Source organism: Prionailurus viverrinus, chromosome E3, assembly GCF_022837055.1.
Source record: "Prionailurus viverrinus isolate Anna chromosome E3, UM_Priviv_1.0, whole genome shotgun sequence".
Classification (NCBI taxonomy): Eukaryota; Metazoa; Chordata; class Mammalia; order Carnivora; family Felidae; genus Prionailurus; species Prionailurus viverrinus.
Window position 1 is genome coordinate 26,914,058 of NC_062576.1, and position 15,257 is coordinate 26,929,314.

The 15,257-nt window shown below is 44.3% G+C and overlaps 1 protein-coding gene across 4 annotated transcripts in view; it reads left to right on the forward strand.

Moving 5' to 3' along the window:
* Positions 1–15,257, forward strand: part of TMC7 (transmembrane channel like 7) — a 56,367-nt gene that overhangs the window by 11,990 nt on the left and 29,120 nt on the right. For all 4 annotated transcript variants that reach the window (XR_007147838.1, XM_047839065.1, XM_047839066.1 and 1 more), the window contains exons 2-5: positions 3,838–4,081; positions 6,847–6,995; positions 9,137–9,304; positions 10,877–10,959. Coding sequence is in view for 3 of the 4 variants with exons in the window: in XM_047839065.1 (XP_047695021.1) it covers positions 3,838–4,081; positions 6,847–6,995; positions 9,137–9,304; positions 10,877–10,959 (644 nt within the window). In the remaining variant the exon portion in view is untranslated. The remainder of the gene's footprint in view (positions 1–3,837; positions 4,082–6,846; positions 6,996–9,136; positions 9,305–10,876; positions 10,960–15,257) is intronic.

Consider the following 15,257-nt stretch of genomic DNA (forward strand, 5'->3'; position numbering starts at 1 on the left):
GCCTGGCTGGTGGGTAACAAAGCCAACCCAGGCTCTAGCTCCAGCCCGTGGTCCCTGACCTCACAGTTGCTAAATATTCGACTGGTTGATGCTGCTTCATATTCAAAGACCTTTGTTTGTGGTAATAAGAGTTCTTTGTTGGTGGCCAGAAGGAGTGGCCTCCAGCCAGGGCTCTGACCCTTTAGCCTCCAGGCACACTGCGCCCCCCCCCTACCCCCACCGCACTCCCCACATTTGCTTTAGGAACTGATGTTACTAATGGAAGTGTGTCATTTCCTCAGGGTGTGTTGGAGCAGGGAAATGCAAGGTTGAGTGAGATTCACAGGCTTGCACTTGGCAGCTGGCAGGGCTCCAGGCGCGTGTCTGTGTGTCATCTGCAGTGGGACAGCTGTTTCGTTGTGCCTGAATGTGCTTGTCAGAGAGGCAAACATTACAGATCTGCACCGTCAGACTCCAACTCAGACAGCCCGGCCTTGGCTGGTCCCCCCCTCCCCAGCACCCCCTCCTCGTAATAGCTGTAGGTACATTTTATGGAGCCACTGTGTGCCAGGCGCTAAGTGTTTCTCCCTATGCGATTGCCTTTAACGCGCATAAGCCAGCCCCTGTGGTGGGTCCCATCCTTAGCTCTGCAGCCCCCAGAGGGATCCTCTAAAATGTGGTCAGATCGGGACATGTTTCGCCTCTGAACCCTCAGTGGCTTCCTGTCTGCCACATCCAAGGGGCATTCCTGACCCATAGAGTCTCACTCGGTGTGGCCCCAGCCACCTCTCTGACCTCCACTTTTCCATGCTCCCTGTCCCAGTTACCTATTGTTGCTAACAGACTACTCCGAACGTGATGGCTTAGGCCATTTTATGGTTTCTGCTGATTCTGTGCATCAGGAAATCAGCAGGGCATGGAAGAGCTGTTTTACTCGGCCGCATGTCATGTCTGTTGGGTCTGGAGCGTCCGGGTAGTCCCTTCCTGCCCCTGGTGGTGCTAAAAGTGAGGGCGACCCAAGGGCTGGGGGCAGCTACAGCAGCTGCTGGGGTCAGAGCTGGGGTCTCTGGTTCTCACTGTCTGCTGGTTCCTCGCTTCTCTTCCTTGGACACCCGGGGCCTCTTCCTCTCCACTTGCCAACTTTCTACACGACAGCCTTGGCGTCCCAACAGCACAAAAGCGGACGCCTCTAGGCCTTTCAAGGATTGGGGCTACAGATGGCAGAGAAACACTTCTGTTGCGACCTTTGGTTAAAGCAAGTCATAGATCCAGTCCCGATTCAAGGGGAGGGGACTGCAGAGGGGCTGGTGTGGTTCATCACAGGTCAGCAACACCAGAACCTATCACTGCCTGTTCATTCATTCCTCTCCTGCCACACAGGCCTCTGTGCCCTTCCTCAAGCATGCCGCACACACCCCAGCCTTGGGGCCTTTGCGTTTGCTGTTTCCCTCCCCTTGGATTCCCTTCCCCAAATATACACAGGGATCAGGTCCTCTATTCAACCTCGGCTTAAATGCTACTTTAATACCAAGATCATACCCTACCTACCTTATCAGAAACGGTGCCTTCCTTCCACATGTCACCTGTCTCCTTACCCCCCTCTGGTTTTGTTTTTGCACTTTTCACCTCCTGGTGTATTTATCACCTACTTAATGTCTAATCTTCCCCTGTCCCCACCCCAGAATATAAGTGCCATGTGAGTAGGGCGTTTGCTTTGTTCACCGCAGTGTTCCTAGCTCTAGATCTGACCCGTGGTAGCCACATTTGGTGAATGAAAGAGTATTTGAGATGAGGAGAGTGAAGTTCAGAGAGGTTAAGTTACTTTCCCAAAGACACACACACTAATATTCGACAGAGCTAAGATTCAAATCCAGGCTTCATCCATGAAGCCTTAGAAGTTTCAGTACCTGTAGGGGTAATTGCTGCTTAGGTAATTATGGCTGTTTCCTATTTCCTCTCCCTGTTTCCTGTCTCCACTCAAGGTGGTTTTCCCACAACTAAAATTGGATCAGGCATAAACCCATCTTGAAGGGGGCATCCTCACCTTCCGCAGAAGGCCCTCTTTTCTTAGACCGCTGCACAAGGCACAGCAAAATTTGGCCTCCAGCTGTAGCCTGGTGTGGTAGAGCATATAATAGATTTTTGAGTCAGGCAGACCTCATTCTGTTTCCAGCGCCCCCACTCATTAGGCTAAGCATGGGCAAATTAGGAATGTCATCCACCCACCCATCCATCCATCCATCCATCCATCCATCCACCCACCCATCCATCCACCTAATGAGTCTTTATTGAATTCCTCTCTGAGTCAGGGACGGTGCTAGGTTCCAGGGTGCATTGGTGAAGACATCATCACCGCCCCAGCCTTCCGAGAACTTCTAGTCCACTGGAAGGGAAAGATGTGCTCACACAGTCACACAAATAAATTTATTTACAAATACTCTACTTATTTACTTATTGTGATAAGTACTGTAAAGGACTTAGTGTATGTGTAGGGGGGAATGGCACCTGTAATAGTGCAGTGGGGCAGGGGCGGTTTCCCTGAGTAAGTGACGTTTGAGTGGGAGCTAATGGGATAAATAGATGTGGCAAGTTCATTCCAGGCAGAGGGAACAGCATATGCAAAGGTTCTGAGGAGGAGGGAGCAGGGCCCATCTTAGTGTCTGAAAGATCCTAAGAAATGTGTGGTCGGAGGGCAGAGAGCCTGAGGAACTGGAGACACAGATGGGAATCCAACCAGGCAGGGCTTTGAGGGGCCTGGGCATGGGGTTGCGGAACCCGTCAGCTTTATTTTTTCATCTGTAAAATGGGGATGGCAACAGTACCTCCCTCAGTCTGAGTGAGCAGCTGTGGCCAGCTGGGTGACAGTGGGGTGTGGCGAATCTGGGATGGTCTCAGCTGGGTTGATCATCCTCTGCTGCAATGGTCTCATCCTCCAGTGGGTTAGCATTGGGCTTGTTCACAAGGCAACAGCTGGGAGCCAGAGAGCAGCAGAAGCCAGCGAGGCTTAGGAAGGGGCACAGCATCGCTTCTGCTGCATCCTGTTGGTCCGAGCAGATCACAAGGCCGACCCAGATCCATGAGTGCGTGTGAAACTCTCCACACAGTGCCTGGTGCACAGGAAATGCTCTGTAAATGCGATTATTATTGTTGTTGCTATTGATGTTATCATCGTGCATTTGCATAGTGCTTTATGCTTTTCAAAGTTTTGTCCTATACATCATTATAGCCTACACTGTGTGAAGAGAGTTGGGGCAAATGGTACCAGCCCCATTTGACAAATGTGGAAGAGTTCACATAACTGTCTCAGGTCACACATTTAGCTGGTGGCTGCAGCCAAACACTAGAACTCAGATATCATGTAACCTAACGCATATTTGCACACACATCTGCTGAAAGTGAACCCATTTGTGGATGATGTCGTCATCCCGAGCACCGTCCTGGTAAACAGAATAATTTAGATACAAATGTTTTAGGGGCGCCTGGGTGGTTCAGTCAGTTGGGCGTCCGACTTCAGCTCAGGTCATGATCTCACAGCCTGTGAGTTCGGGCTCCACGTCGGGCTCTGTGCTGACAGCTGGGAGCCTGGAGCCTGCTTCAGATTCTGTGTCTCCCTGTCTCTCTGCCCCTCCCCCACTCATGCTCTGTCTCACTCTGTCTCTCAAAAAGAAATAAATGTTAAAAAAATTTTTTTGAATACATTAAAAAAAAGATACAAATGTTTTTGTCTGTGGCACAGGCTAGTGACCATCTGCCAGGTTTGGGTGTGGCCTCTGAGACTCAAGTTCTCCTATGCAAGTTTTGTGTCTTTGGCTCCCAGGCTCAGTGGGGTCACTGATGATTCTCTTTTTTCTTGCTCAGAGAACCTCTCGTTGGACTCCAGTTGCTTTTCCTCTCCACCTGTAAATTTCCTTCAAGAATTGCCAAGCTATCGGTCCATTGCACGCAAGAGGACGACCATTCCTACCCGAGAGAAGCAAAGTGGCACTTTGCTAAAGCCGACAGACTCTTACAGCTCCCAGTTGGAGGGAGGAATCACTGAAAACCTCAATAGCCAATCAATTCGGAAGTATGCACTGAACATCTCTGAGAAGCGGAGGCTAAGGTTTGTTCAGTAGCCATCTGGAAGGTATATGATGTATGTTTTAGGCACGGTGTGTTGTATGCATGGGATGCATTTCCTGAAGAGTTCATGTAATTAGAAATGTATTACTTAAGGTAATCCACACTGCAGTGACAAAGTTACCCGAACATGTAATAACTCAACATATTAGAAATTTCTCTCTCTTTTTTTTTTAATGTTTTATTTATTTTTGAGAGAGAGAGAGAGCACAAGAAGCAGGTCGGGGAGGGGCGCAGAGAACAGAGGATCAAAACAGGCTCTGTACTGACAGCACAGAGCCACATGCAGGGCTGGAACTCACAAATGGTGAGATCGTGACCTGAGCTGCTGAGCTGAAGTCAGACACTCAACCAGCTGAGTCACCCAGGCGCCTCTAGAAGTTTATTTCTTGTTCACATAAAAGTCCTGGGTTCAGATCAAAGGGGAACTTTGTAGTCATTCAGGGACCCAGGCTCCCTCCGTCTTGTAGCTCTGCAAACCCCCAAAGCCTCATCATCTGTAGTTACTCCTCTCTGTTTCCCCTCCCCTCAGCTACTAATCTACTCTTTGTCTTTAGATTTGCCATTCTGGACATTTCATATAAATGGAATCTTACAACATGTGACCTTTTGTACCTGGCTTCTTTCACTTAGCATCATGTTTTCAAAGTTCATCTAAGTGGTGGTGTATATCAGTATGCAGTTCCCTTTTTTTGCCTTTAACAAGGAGTGGCTTTATTTATTTATTTATTTATTTTCTGATTTGAATATTTTATTTTATTTTTTTAATGTATGAAATGTATTGTCAAATTGGTTTCCATACAACACCCAGTGCTCATCCCAAAAGATGCCCTCTTCAATACCCATCACCCACCCTCCCCTCCCTCCCACCCCCATCAACCCTCAGTTTGTTCTCAGTTTTTAAGAGTCTCTTACGCTTTGGCTCCCTCCCTCTTACCTTTTTTTTTCTTCTTCCCCTCCCCCATAGACTTCTGTTAAGTTTCTCAGGATCCACATAAGAGTGAAAACATATGGTGTCTGTCTTTCTCTGTATGACTTATTTCACTTAGCATAACACTCTCCAGTTCCATCCACGTTGCTACAAAGGGCCATATTTCATTCTTTCTCATTGCCACATAGTATTCCATTGTGTATATAAACCACAATTTCTTTTTCCATTTGTCAGTTGATGGACATTTAGGCTCTTTCCATAATTTGGCTATTGTTGACAGGGCTGCTGTAAACATTGGGGTACAAGTGCCCCTGTCCATCAGCACTCCTGTATCCCTTGGGTAAATTCCTAGCAGTGCTATTCCTGGGTCATAGGGTAGGTCTATTTTTAATGTTTTGAGGAACTTCCACACTGTTTTCCAGAGCGGCTGCACCAGTTTGCATTCCCACCAACAGTGCAAGAGGGTTCCCGTTTCTCCACATCCTCTCCAACATCTATACTCTCCTGATGTGCTCATTTTAGCCACTCTGACTGGCATGAGGTGGTATCTGAGTGTGGTTTTGATTTGTCTTTCCCTGATGAGGAGCAACGTTGAGCATCTTTTCATGTGCCTGTTGGCCATCTGGAGGTCTTCTTTAGAGAAGTGTCTATTCATGTTTCCTGCCCATTTCTTCACTGGATTATTTGTTTTTCCTTTTTTTTTTTTTTAAGTTTACTTATTTGTCTTGAGAGAGAGAGGGAGAGTGTGCACGTGTGCTCATGAGCCTAGGAGAGGGGCAGAGAAAGAGGGAGAGAGAGAGAATCCCAAGTGGATTCTGCACTGTCATGCAGGGCTTAATGTCACGAACTGTGAGATCATGACCTGATCTGAAATCAAGAGGCAGATGCTAAGCTGATTGAGCCACCTAGGCACCCCCCCTTTTTAAAATTTTTTTTTAATGTTTATTTATTTTGAAAGAGGGAGAGATAGAGCACAAGCAGGGGAGGGGCAGAGATACAGGGAGAGAGAGAGAAAGAGAGAGAGAGAGAGAAGAGAGAGGAGAGAGGAGAGAGAGAGAGAATCCTAAGCAGGCCCCAGTCAGTGCAGAGCCAGATGTAGGGCTCAAACTCAAGAACCAAAAGGTCATGACCTGTGCTGAAACCAAGAGTCAGATGCTTAACCAACCAAGCCACCCTGGTGCCCCAATATGCCATTCCTTTTTATGGTTTCATTGTATGGTTGTGCCTCATTTTGTTTGTCCATTCATCCATTGGTGGACATTGGGTTGTTTCCGCCTTTCAGTTCTTGTGAATAGTGCTGCTATGAAAATTTATGTACAAGTTTTTGTTTGAGACCCTGTTGTCAGTTCTTTTGGGGGTATCTACCTGGGGGTAGAATTGCTGGGTCATATCAGAATTCTGTGTTTAACATTTTGAGGAATACCCAGACTGTTTTCTTTAGCGGCTGCGGCATTTTACACTTCCACCAGCAGTGTGTGAGGGCTCCAGGTTTTCCACATCCTGTTGGCTGGGATTTTATTTGATGCTGAGGCTTGATGACCTTGTCATGATCATTGTCATGACTTTTATTTATTTATTTATTTATTTATTTATTTATTTATTTTGAGAGAGAGAGCGAGTAGGCGCATGGGGAGGGGCAGAGAGACAGAGGGAGGGAGGGAAGGAATCCCAAGCAGGCTCCATGCCTTCAGCGCTGAACCTCAGGCAGTGCTCAATCCCACGAACTGTGGGATCATGACCTGAGCCGAAATGAAGAATCGGACGCTTAACTGACTGAGCCACCCAGGCGCCCCTGTCATGACTGTTTTTTAATGCAGGAACATTCAGGAGACCCAGATGAAGTATTTATCTGAGTGGGACCAGTGGAAACGGTATAGCAGCAAGTCTTGGAAGAGGTTCATAGGGAAGGCTCGAGAGATGACGACCCACCTGGAGCTGTGGCGGGACGACATTCGCAGCATAGAAGGTACCACGCCCCACACTCTGCGCACGGGCTCCGCGCTCCTTGGCAGAAGTCTCCCATGCCCGGCGGAAAGTACAGCTTCGTTGTCTCTAACCTCTAGATGAAATTTAGCACTTCTTTCTATGATGAATGGGAGTAACAGCCCCAGTTAGGATTAGCAGAACTGTGTCTTTGTCAGCAGGAAAATCAGATATTTTCCTATCCCTTCCGGCTGTAATTGTCTTGGAACACCATTTATACTCATCACTACTTTGAAATTGTAGCAGTTAACCTGCAGGATCTGCCACTAGGTCTTGTTATTTAATGTGCTAATGAAGATGCTCCTATATTATTGTAGCACACGTTTGGTTTTTCATATTATAACCGGTTTTTAATATTATAACCATAGGTCTATTTGTATTTGGGGCATTTAAAATATTATTCTGAAATAGGGTTCATTAGGCTTCACTGGACTGCCAAAGGTGCCCGTGGCCCTGAAAATACTGAGGATCCGTCCTTCCCCATATTGGGGGGAATTGGGCTGCAGGATTCCAACAGTCAGCTCTGGTTGCTCTAATCAGATACTATAGACAGGGTGGCCTCAATGACAGAAATTTATTTTTTTATAGTCTGGAGACTGGAAGTTCAAGACCAGGCTGCCTTCTCGCTGTGTCTTTACATGACCTCATCTTTGTGTGCTCTTGGGAAAAGAGGGGAGAGGGGGGTGGTGAGAGAGCTTCAGTTCTGATGCCTCTTCTTGTAACGTCACCGATCCCATCATGGGGCCCCACTCTTATAACTTCATCTAAACCTAAATACCTCTCAAAGACTCCACCTTGAAATACCATTAGATTAGGGCTGAGGGATTCAGCATATGAATTTCAGGGAGGGAGGAGACACAATTCATTCCATAGCAAGTATACAGAAAATTGCAAGTTGTGCCACAATATAAGATTAGGAAGAAACATTTCAACATTTGGGTGACATAGCAGGGCCAGGGAGAAAATACCTCTTAGGGTTACGTAGCCATAAAGCAAAAACAATTTACAAACAACTCCTCAAATCTGCTAAAGTGGGAATTTTGTAAAGTTTGTAGTGAATGTGGCAGGATGAATGGAAGAAATGCGGTCAATATTACTATTTTAAGACCTATAAAATACTCTTGGTAATTTATTCAATAAAATGCTTTTTAAAATTGTTTTATTGGGAGAATATAAACACAATCACAAGGACTTCATAGGCTCACTTAAAACTTAACCATCTGGGGGGGTGCCTGGGTGGCTCAGTCGGTTAAGCATCTGACTGCAGCTCAGGTCATTATCTCATGGTTCGTGGGTTCGAGACCCACATCAGGCTGGCTCTGTGCTGATCGAAATTCTGTGTCTCCCTCCCTCTCTGCCCCTCCCCTGCTCTCTCTCTCTCACTTTTCCCCTCCTCCCCCCTTCAAAAATAAATAGACATTAAAAACAAACAAACTTAACCATTTAGCCGTACTTTTTTTGCGATCTAAGCACAACATCATGTTTGGAGCAAAATAATAAAAGCTGACCCCAGTTGAGCCTTTATTATCCAGTAGGTGTTGTGTTAAAGATTGCACTCATAACTAGCTTAGTTAATCCTCACAAGAACCTTTCATATAGGTATTTATCATTCGCATGGCTCTGATGGGTTAAAATACTTGGCCAGGTTCACTCAGCTAGGATGAGGCAGCCCCAGGATTTGAAGGATTTGATCCTGGCAGTCAAGCTTCCATGCCCAGCTTCCTTTCTGGTTTAGTGATGGCCTTTCTGGAGGTTTTCATTCAGAAAGGGGCTTGTGAGAATTCAGAAACGGTTTCATACAGTCATGGTCAGTTACAAAAGCACCTATTGCAATTCACGGGGGAAAGGGTAGCCTTTTTAGTAAGTGGTGCTGAGTCAATTAGATATTCATATAAGAAAAGATACTGAGTCCTCCCACACACCATTGTCAAATAGCTAATTCAAGATGGAGTGTAGATTTACAAGTGAAAGAAGGAGAGACTTAAAGCCAACAGCAGATACACAAAATGTTTCTTCCTCCCTCCCCCACCAAGTCCCTCAGCTTTCTGGCTGATTGGATGTATCGCGGGTAGTGCGTGTGGGTTGATGCTCCTGGTTGGTGATGTCTGGATTTCTTTTTTCCAGGGAAGTTTGGCACTGGGATTCAGTCCTATTTCTCCTTCTTGCGGTTTCTGGTGTTGCTGAACTTGGTGATCTTTCTGATTATCTTTATGCTGGTTTTGCTCCCCGTCTTGCTCACCAAATACAACATCACCAACAGCACCTTTGTGCTCATTCCGTCCAAAGACACAGGTGAGTCTGAGGCCTGGTTTGCTGTGAGAATGTTCTTGTCACTGTGTGCCTATCTACCACTTGGGAGGAGCACTGTGGGCTAGGAAAGTGGAATATTTAGCAAGCATGATATAACCTACTGTAATTTATTTATCTACTTTATTTCGAGACTTTTATCTCTGATAATGGTGACACTCAGTTCCCACCAGTTATGTGCCAGACATTATAGCAAGTGCCGGACGTGTATTTCTTTACTGAATGCTCAACAGAAATCACATCTTTTGGGCATTCTGTTTATTCTAATGTAGAGGGTTTCTGTCATCCACAGACATTTATCAATTCCCTTCTTGATTCCTAGCTCTGTGCTAGGGGCCAGAAGTAGGGTGAGCTGAGTCAGTGCCTACTTATGTTAGAATTATAAGGCAGAACTGGAATTAGCCTTGGAGGAACTGGTGCAACTCCTTTCTTTCTTTCTTTTTTTTTTTTTTAGTAGCATTCACGCCCATTGTGGAGCCCAATGCAGGGCTTTAAGTCACCACCATGAGTTCCAGACCTGAGCTGAGATCAAGAGTCAGATGCTTAACTGACCGTTAACTTTCTTCTTTTCACAAAGGGGAACTGAGGTTCAGAGAAGGGTTCAGAGATTCAGGGTTCAGAGGTTCAGAGATTGGGTTATTTTCCTCAATTTGTCACTCCCCTGTAATTGTGACTTTGTAGGGCATCCCACTGTGGCAGGGAATACTTTCTGCCCTGTTGGTATTGCAGTTGGCCATGTGACTTGTTTTGTCCAGAGGAATATTAGCTTGAAATGGTTTATGTGGTTGACTTGTCTATGAGAAGAGTCCTGGGGAGGGCCCATTGCCTCAGCCTGGGCCCCAGAATGAAGTGATATGGTGTAGACTTGAGCCCAACTGGAAGACTGGAGTCCGTCCTAGCTCAGCCTAAATCAGCTACATGAGCTCAAACTGTAGCTCCATGAATGAGAAAATATATATTTAGTATGTTTAGTAACTGAGACTTTGAAGTTATTTGTTACATAGCAAAGGTAACTGATACAGAAAAAGTAAATTAGCTGTTCAAGGATAAGGTAGTTTCACTAAAATTAGTATTCAGATAATCCCTTGATCATTTGTACATATGTAAATATAGGTTGTTTTAATGAAGCTGCGTGTTTATTTACACACCTGGAAAGATCTTTTAAAATTGGATGTGCTTACAATGGAATAACAATACATCAATCACATATTCCAAAACACGTGCAAACATAAACCCCAAAGCACAAAATACCAATACAAACAAAACACATGCTATAAGTAGACCCACATACATGTACCTAAACATGTACAGAAAAAGACATACATCCACAGATGTGTAGGGAGAATAGCGAGAGGGGAAAATGCTGCTGTACTTGGTGTATTGAGGTTTGGACTGCAGACAGAAAACCACAAGTTCATAAACACATCCACACATAATTATATGTGACATGTCTAAATATATATACATATGCATGCATATGTACACAAATTATGATAGACAAATTGTAGAGACTGTGAAACTATTTCCACTGACGTTCTTGTTTTTGTTTTTTCACAGATGTTCAATGCACAGTGTATCCAATAAGTAGTTCTGGACTCATTTACTTTTATAGTTATATCATAGACTTGCTCTCTGGCACTGTAAGTATTTCACATAATTCTGTATTTGGACCCTCGATATACTGCAAATAGGTTAATTTAAAATTTTTAAAAATGTTTATTTATTTTTGAGACAGAGACAGAGACAGAGTATGAGCAGGGGGGAAGCAGAGAGAGAAGGAGACACAGAATCGGAAGCAGGGTCCAGGCTCTGAGCTGTCGGCACAGAGCCCAGTGTGAGGCTCAAACCCACGAACCGTGAGATCATGACCTGAGCCGAAGTCAGACACGTAACTGACTGAGGCCCCGAGGTGTCCCAAAAAATAGGTTAACTTAAAGATCAGTTTCCTGAGTATCTGTGGTGAGCCAAACACAAGAGTTGACCACCGTCGGCAAGGATAATGTTCACCCACCTGCTGCTAGATTATATAGGAAATGGGCTTTGTCACTTTCAGCCTTTGGCCTTTCCTTAGTCCCTGCCACCTTTGTATTGACCTAGCAGAATACTGAGCTCTCCCACAGAAAGAAGTTTCAGTGAAAATAAACCCAAATAGAATTTATTTAATTTCTCAGACATTGTAATACCTTACATTTTGGGGTCTTCAACCACCCGGATGAAAGCCTGGACTCTTCCTCCCAGAAATTACACACAAAGACCTGAGTCACACACACGTTTGTACACATCCATACACATTCCCTGAAATCCGGAGTTGATTAATCCCAGGTTAACCCCCTGCTCTAAAGTGGAACTAATCTCCTCCTTGCTATAGTAGTTCCAAAGGGTTTTTATCTTCTTTCTTCTAAAAAAAAAAAAAAATGATTTTTTTGTGCGCTTCCATTTGTTTATCGCACTTTTTCCAGGAAATGAGATTGCAGCTATGGAAAATGGCCATCTCTGCCTTCTAGACCAGTTTTTCTCAACCTCAGCACGACTGATATTTGAGGGCCATACTTCTTCGTTTTGGGGGCCGTCCTGTGCACTGTAGGAAGTACAGCAGTGTCCCTGGCCTCTACCTACTGGACGCCGCCCGTAGCAGCCACAGTTGTGACAATCAAAAATGTCTCCGGACATTGCCAGATGTTTCCTGGGGGACAAAATTGCCTCTGGTTAGGAACCACTCCTTTAGAGGGGTGCCTGGCTGGTTCAAAATAGAGCCTGTGACTCTTGATCTCACGGTTGTGAGTTCTAGCCCCATGTGGGGCATGGAGCCTACTTAAAAAAAAAAAAAAAAAAGAACCACTCCTTTAGATGTTTAAAAAATACAAACATATAGGGGCCCCTGGGTGGCTCAGTCGGTTAAGCATCCGACTTCGGCTCAGGTCATGATCTCACGGTTTGTGAGTTCGAGCCCCGCGTTGGGCTCTGTGCTGCCAGCTCAGAGCCTGGAGCCTGCTTCGGATTCTTTGTTTCCCTCTCTCTCTACCCTCTGTCACGTGCACTCTGCCTCTCGCATTATCTCAAAAATAAATAAACATTAAAAAAAATAAAAAATACAAATATATAAAAAGTCTTTCTGAAAGTTACTAGTCTTCATTTTATTTATTTATTTTTATTTTATTTTTTTAAATAGACTCCATGCCCAGCATGGAACCCAGCCCAGGGCTTGAAATCACGACCCTGAGATCAAGACTCAGGTCTGATCAAGAGTCAGACAACCAACGAAGCCACCCAGGTGCCCCTGAAAGTTACTTCTGCTTTACCGAATGTGCAAAGCTTTGAATTTGTCCATTGCATTTGATTTCGAAAAAGTGGTTTTCACATCTCTGAGCTTATGTTTTTCTCACAGTAATTGAGAGGAATTATCAGACACGTGTTAAAATGTCCACTATGCAAAAGAAGAAACAGAAGCTGTATAAAATATGCAAGGGGGAAAGAAATTCAGTGAGTAACCCAAGGTCGCTAATGATAGCAAAGTGGGAACAAATTCGCAGAACTGCTGTTAGGCCCCTTTCTGTAAATTACATTCCACAAGAAAAGTTTCTTTTTTTTTTTTTTTTTTTTTTTAAATTTTTTTTTTTTTCAACGTTTATTTATTTTTGGGACAGAGAGAGACAGAGCATGAACGGGGGAAGGGCAGAGAGAGAGGGAGACACAGAATCAGAAACAGGCTCCAGGCTCTGAGCCATCAGCCCAGAGCCTGACGCGGGGCTCGAACTCCCGGACCGGGAGATCGTGACCTGGCTGAAGTCGGCCGCTTAACCGACTGTGCCACCCAGGCGCCCCAAGAAAAGTTTCTTTTTATAGACCTCCACACACCATAACCTTTTTCCTTATAGGAGAAATTATAGGAGGCTTAGATACACTTGATCATAAATGTTTAGCATACCATGATAAAAGGAGAGATGGCCAGAGAGGTTAAACAATGGCTTGTCTTTGCTGAAAACAGTTGAGCTCATGATCAAATCAGATAAATCTTTTTCCAGGCCCACTGGATCTTGGCCCCATAATGTTACATTATTTTGAAGGGGAGATACTGATGACAGACAGCCCTGATACCGACCTGGGCCAATGAAAACAGGTTTCGTGTAGTTGGGAAAGTTTTTGTAGCCTGTGTACCCAGCCTTCAGAAGAATTAAAGATAGAATCTTCTGTTTCTACGTTTTTATTTCTAATAAAAATTGACTTAAGGGAAGCCATGATCTCGTGGTTCGTGAGTTCAAGCCCTGTATCAGACTCGAAGCAGAGCCTGCTTGGGATTCTCTCTCTCTGCCCTTCACTCACTCTCAAAATAAATAAATACATGTAAACATGTATTTAAATACTCAATATAACAATATATGGTTATCATAAAAAATACAAAATTTATAGAGTAAAAAGTGAAAGTACCTCTCCCCAGAGGCTACCTAACCTTTAACACTGGTTCATAGCCTTCTTGACCTTTCTTGTGACCTTCTGGTTCACAGCTTTTTTGACTTTACTCTCAACCTTACTTTATATGGTCTTACTTCATATTTTATAATACGGATTTTTCATGGTCCAGACAGCCTTCTATTGCTTCCCTATTCCTCCTTTATAAATAATACTATACTGAACATCTGTGTACCTTGTATACTATTCCTGCTTTCTGTATATATTCCCTTTCCACTCCTACAGTTTTCCTGCTGTCAAAGGAGAAGAGTGAGGTGTTTGGTTATTCCCACCCTGAGTAGTCTGGGGGCTTTTCTACGCTATATTTTCACATAGGGCGCCTTTGGGGTTTTTGTTTTGGTTTGGTTTGGTTTGGTTTTGGTCTTGTTTGGTTTTGGTGAGAGCTTTATTGAGATATAGTTCATGTATCATATAGTCCATTTAAAGTGCACAATTCCATGGTTTTTCTGTGTGCCATCATTGCCAATCTTAGAACACTTTCATCACCTCAAAAAGAAATGTTGTGCCCTTCACGTATCACCTACCAATCCTAACCAGCCCTGAGCAACCATTAATCTGCCTTTGTGTACAAAATGCTCATTCCTGACATTTCATATACATGGAATCATACAATAGGTGTTTTTTGTTTTTTTTTTTGTCTCTGGCTTCTTTCATTTAGAGTGTTTTTAAAGGTTCACCCATGTTGTAGCATCTCTCAGTCTTGTTCCATTGGAACAAGATTCCAGTTGTGTAGATTCCATTAATAAGATTCCATTGTGTAGATACACCACATTTTGTTTATCCATTCACAGTGGACAGTTGGATTGTTTACACCTAGTGATTCCACACCTATACCTAGGAGTGAAATCACTAGGTCAAATGGTAACCCTGTGTTTAACTTGTTGAGGAACTGCCAGACTTTTCCAAAGCAGCTGCACCATTTTCCATTCTCACCTGTAATGTTTGAGGATGCTGATGTCTCCACATTCTTATCAACACTTGCTATTTACTGACTTTTTGATTATAGCCACCCCAGTTTGTGTGAAAGTGGAACCTCTTTGTGATTTTGATTTGCATTTCCCTAATGACTAATGGTGTTGAGCATCTTTTCATGTGCTTATTGACCATTGTGTATCTTCTTTGAATTAATGTGTATTTGGATCCTCCTTCCATTTTTAATTGGATTCTGTCTTTTTATTGTTGAGCTATAAGAGTTCTTTTTTTTTTCTTTTAAGATTTTCTTTTTTTTTTAAATTTTTTTTTTCAATGTTTATTTATTTTTGGGACAGAGAGAGACAGAGCATGAACGGGGGAGGGGCAGAGAGAGAGAGGCAGACACAGAATCGGAAACAGGCTCCAGGCTCCGAGCCGTCAGCCCAGAGCCCGACGCGGGGCTCGAACTCACGGACCGCGAGATCGTGACCTGGCTGAAGTCAGACGCTTAACCGACTGCGCCACCCAGGCGCCCCTTAAGATTTTCTTTTTAAGTAAT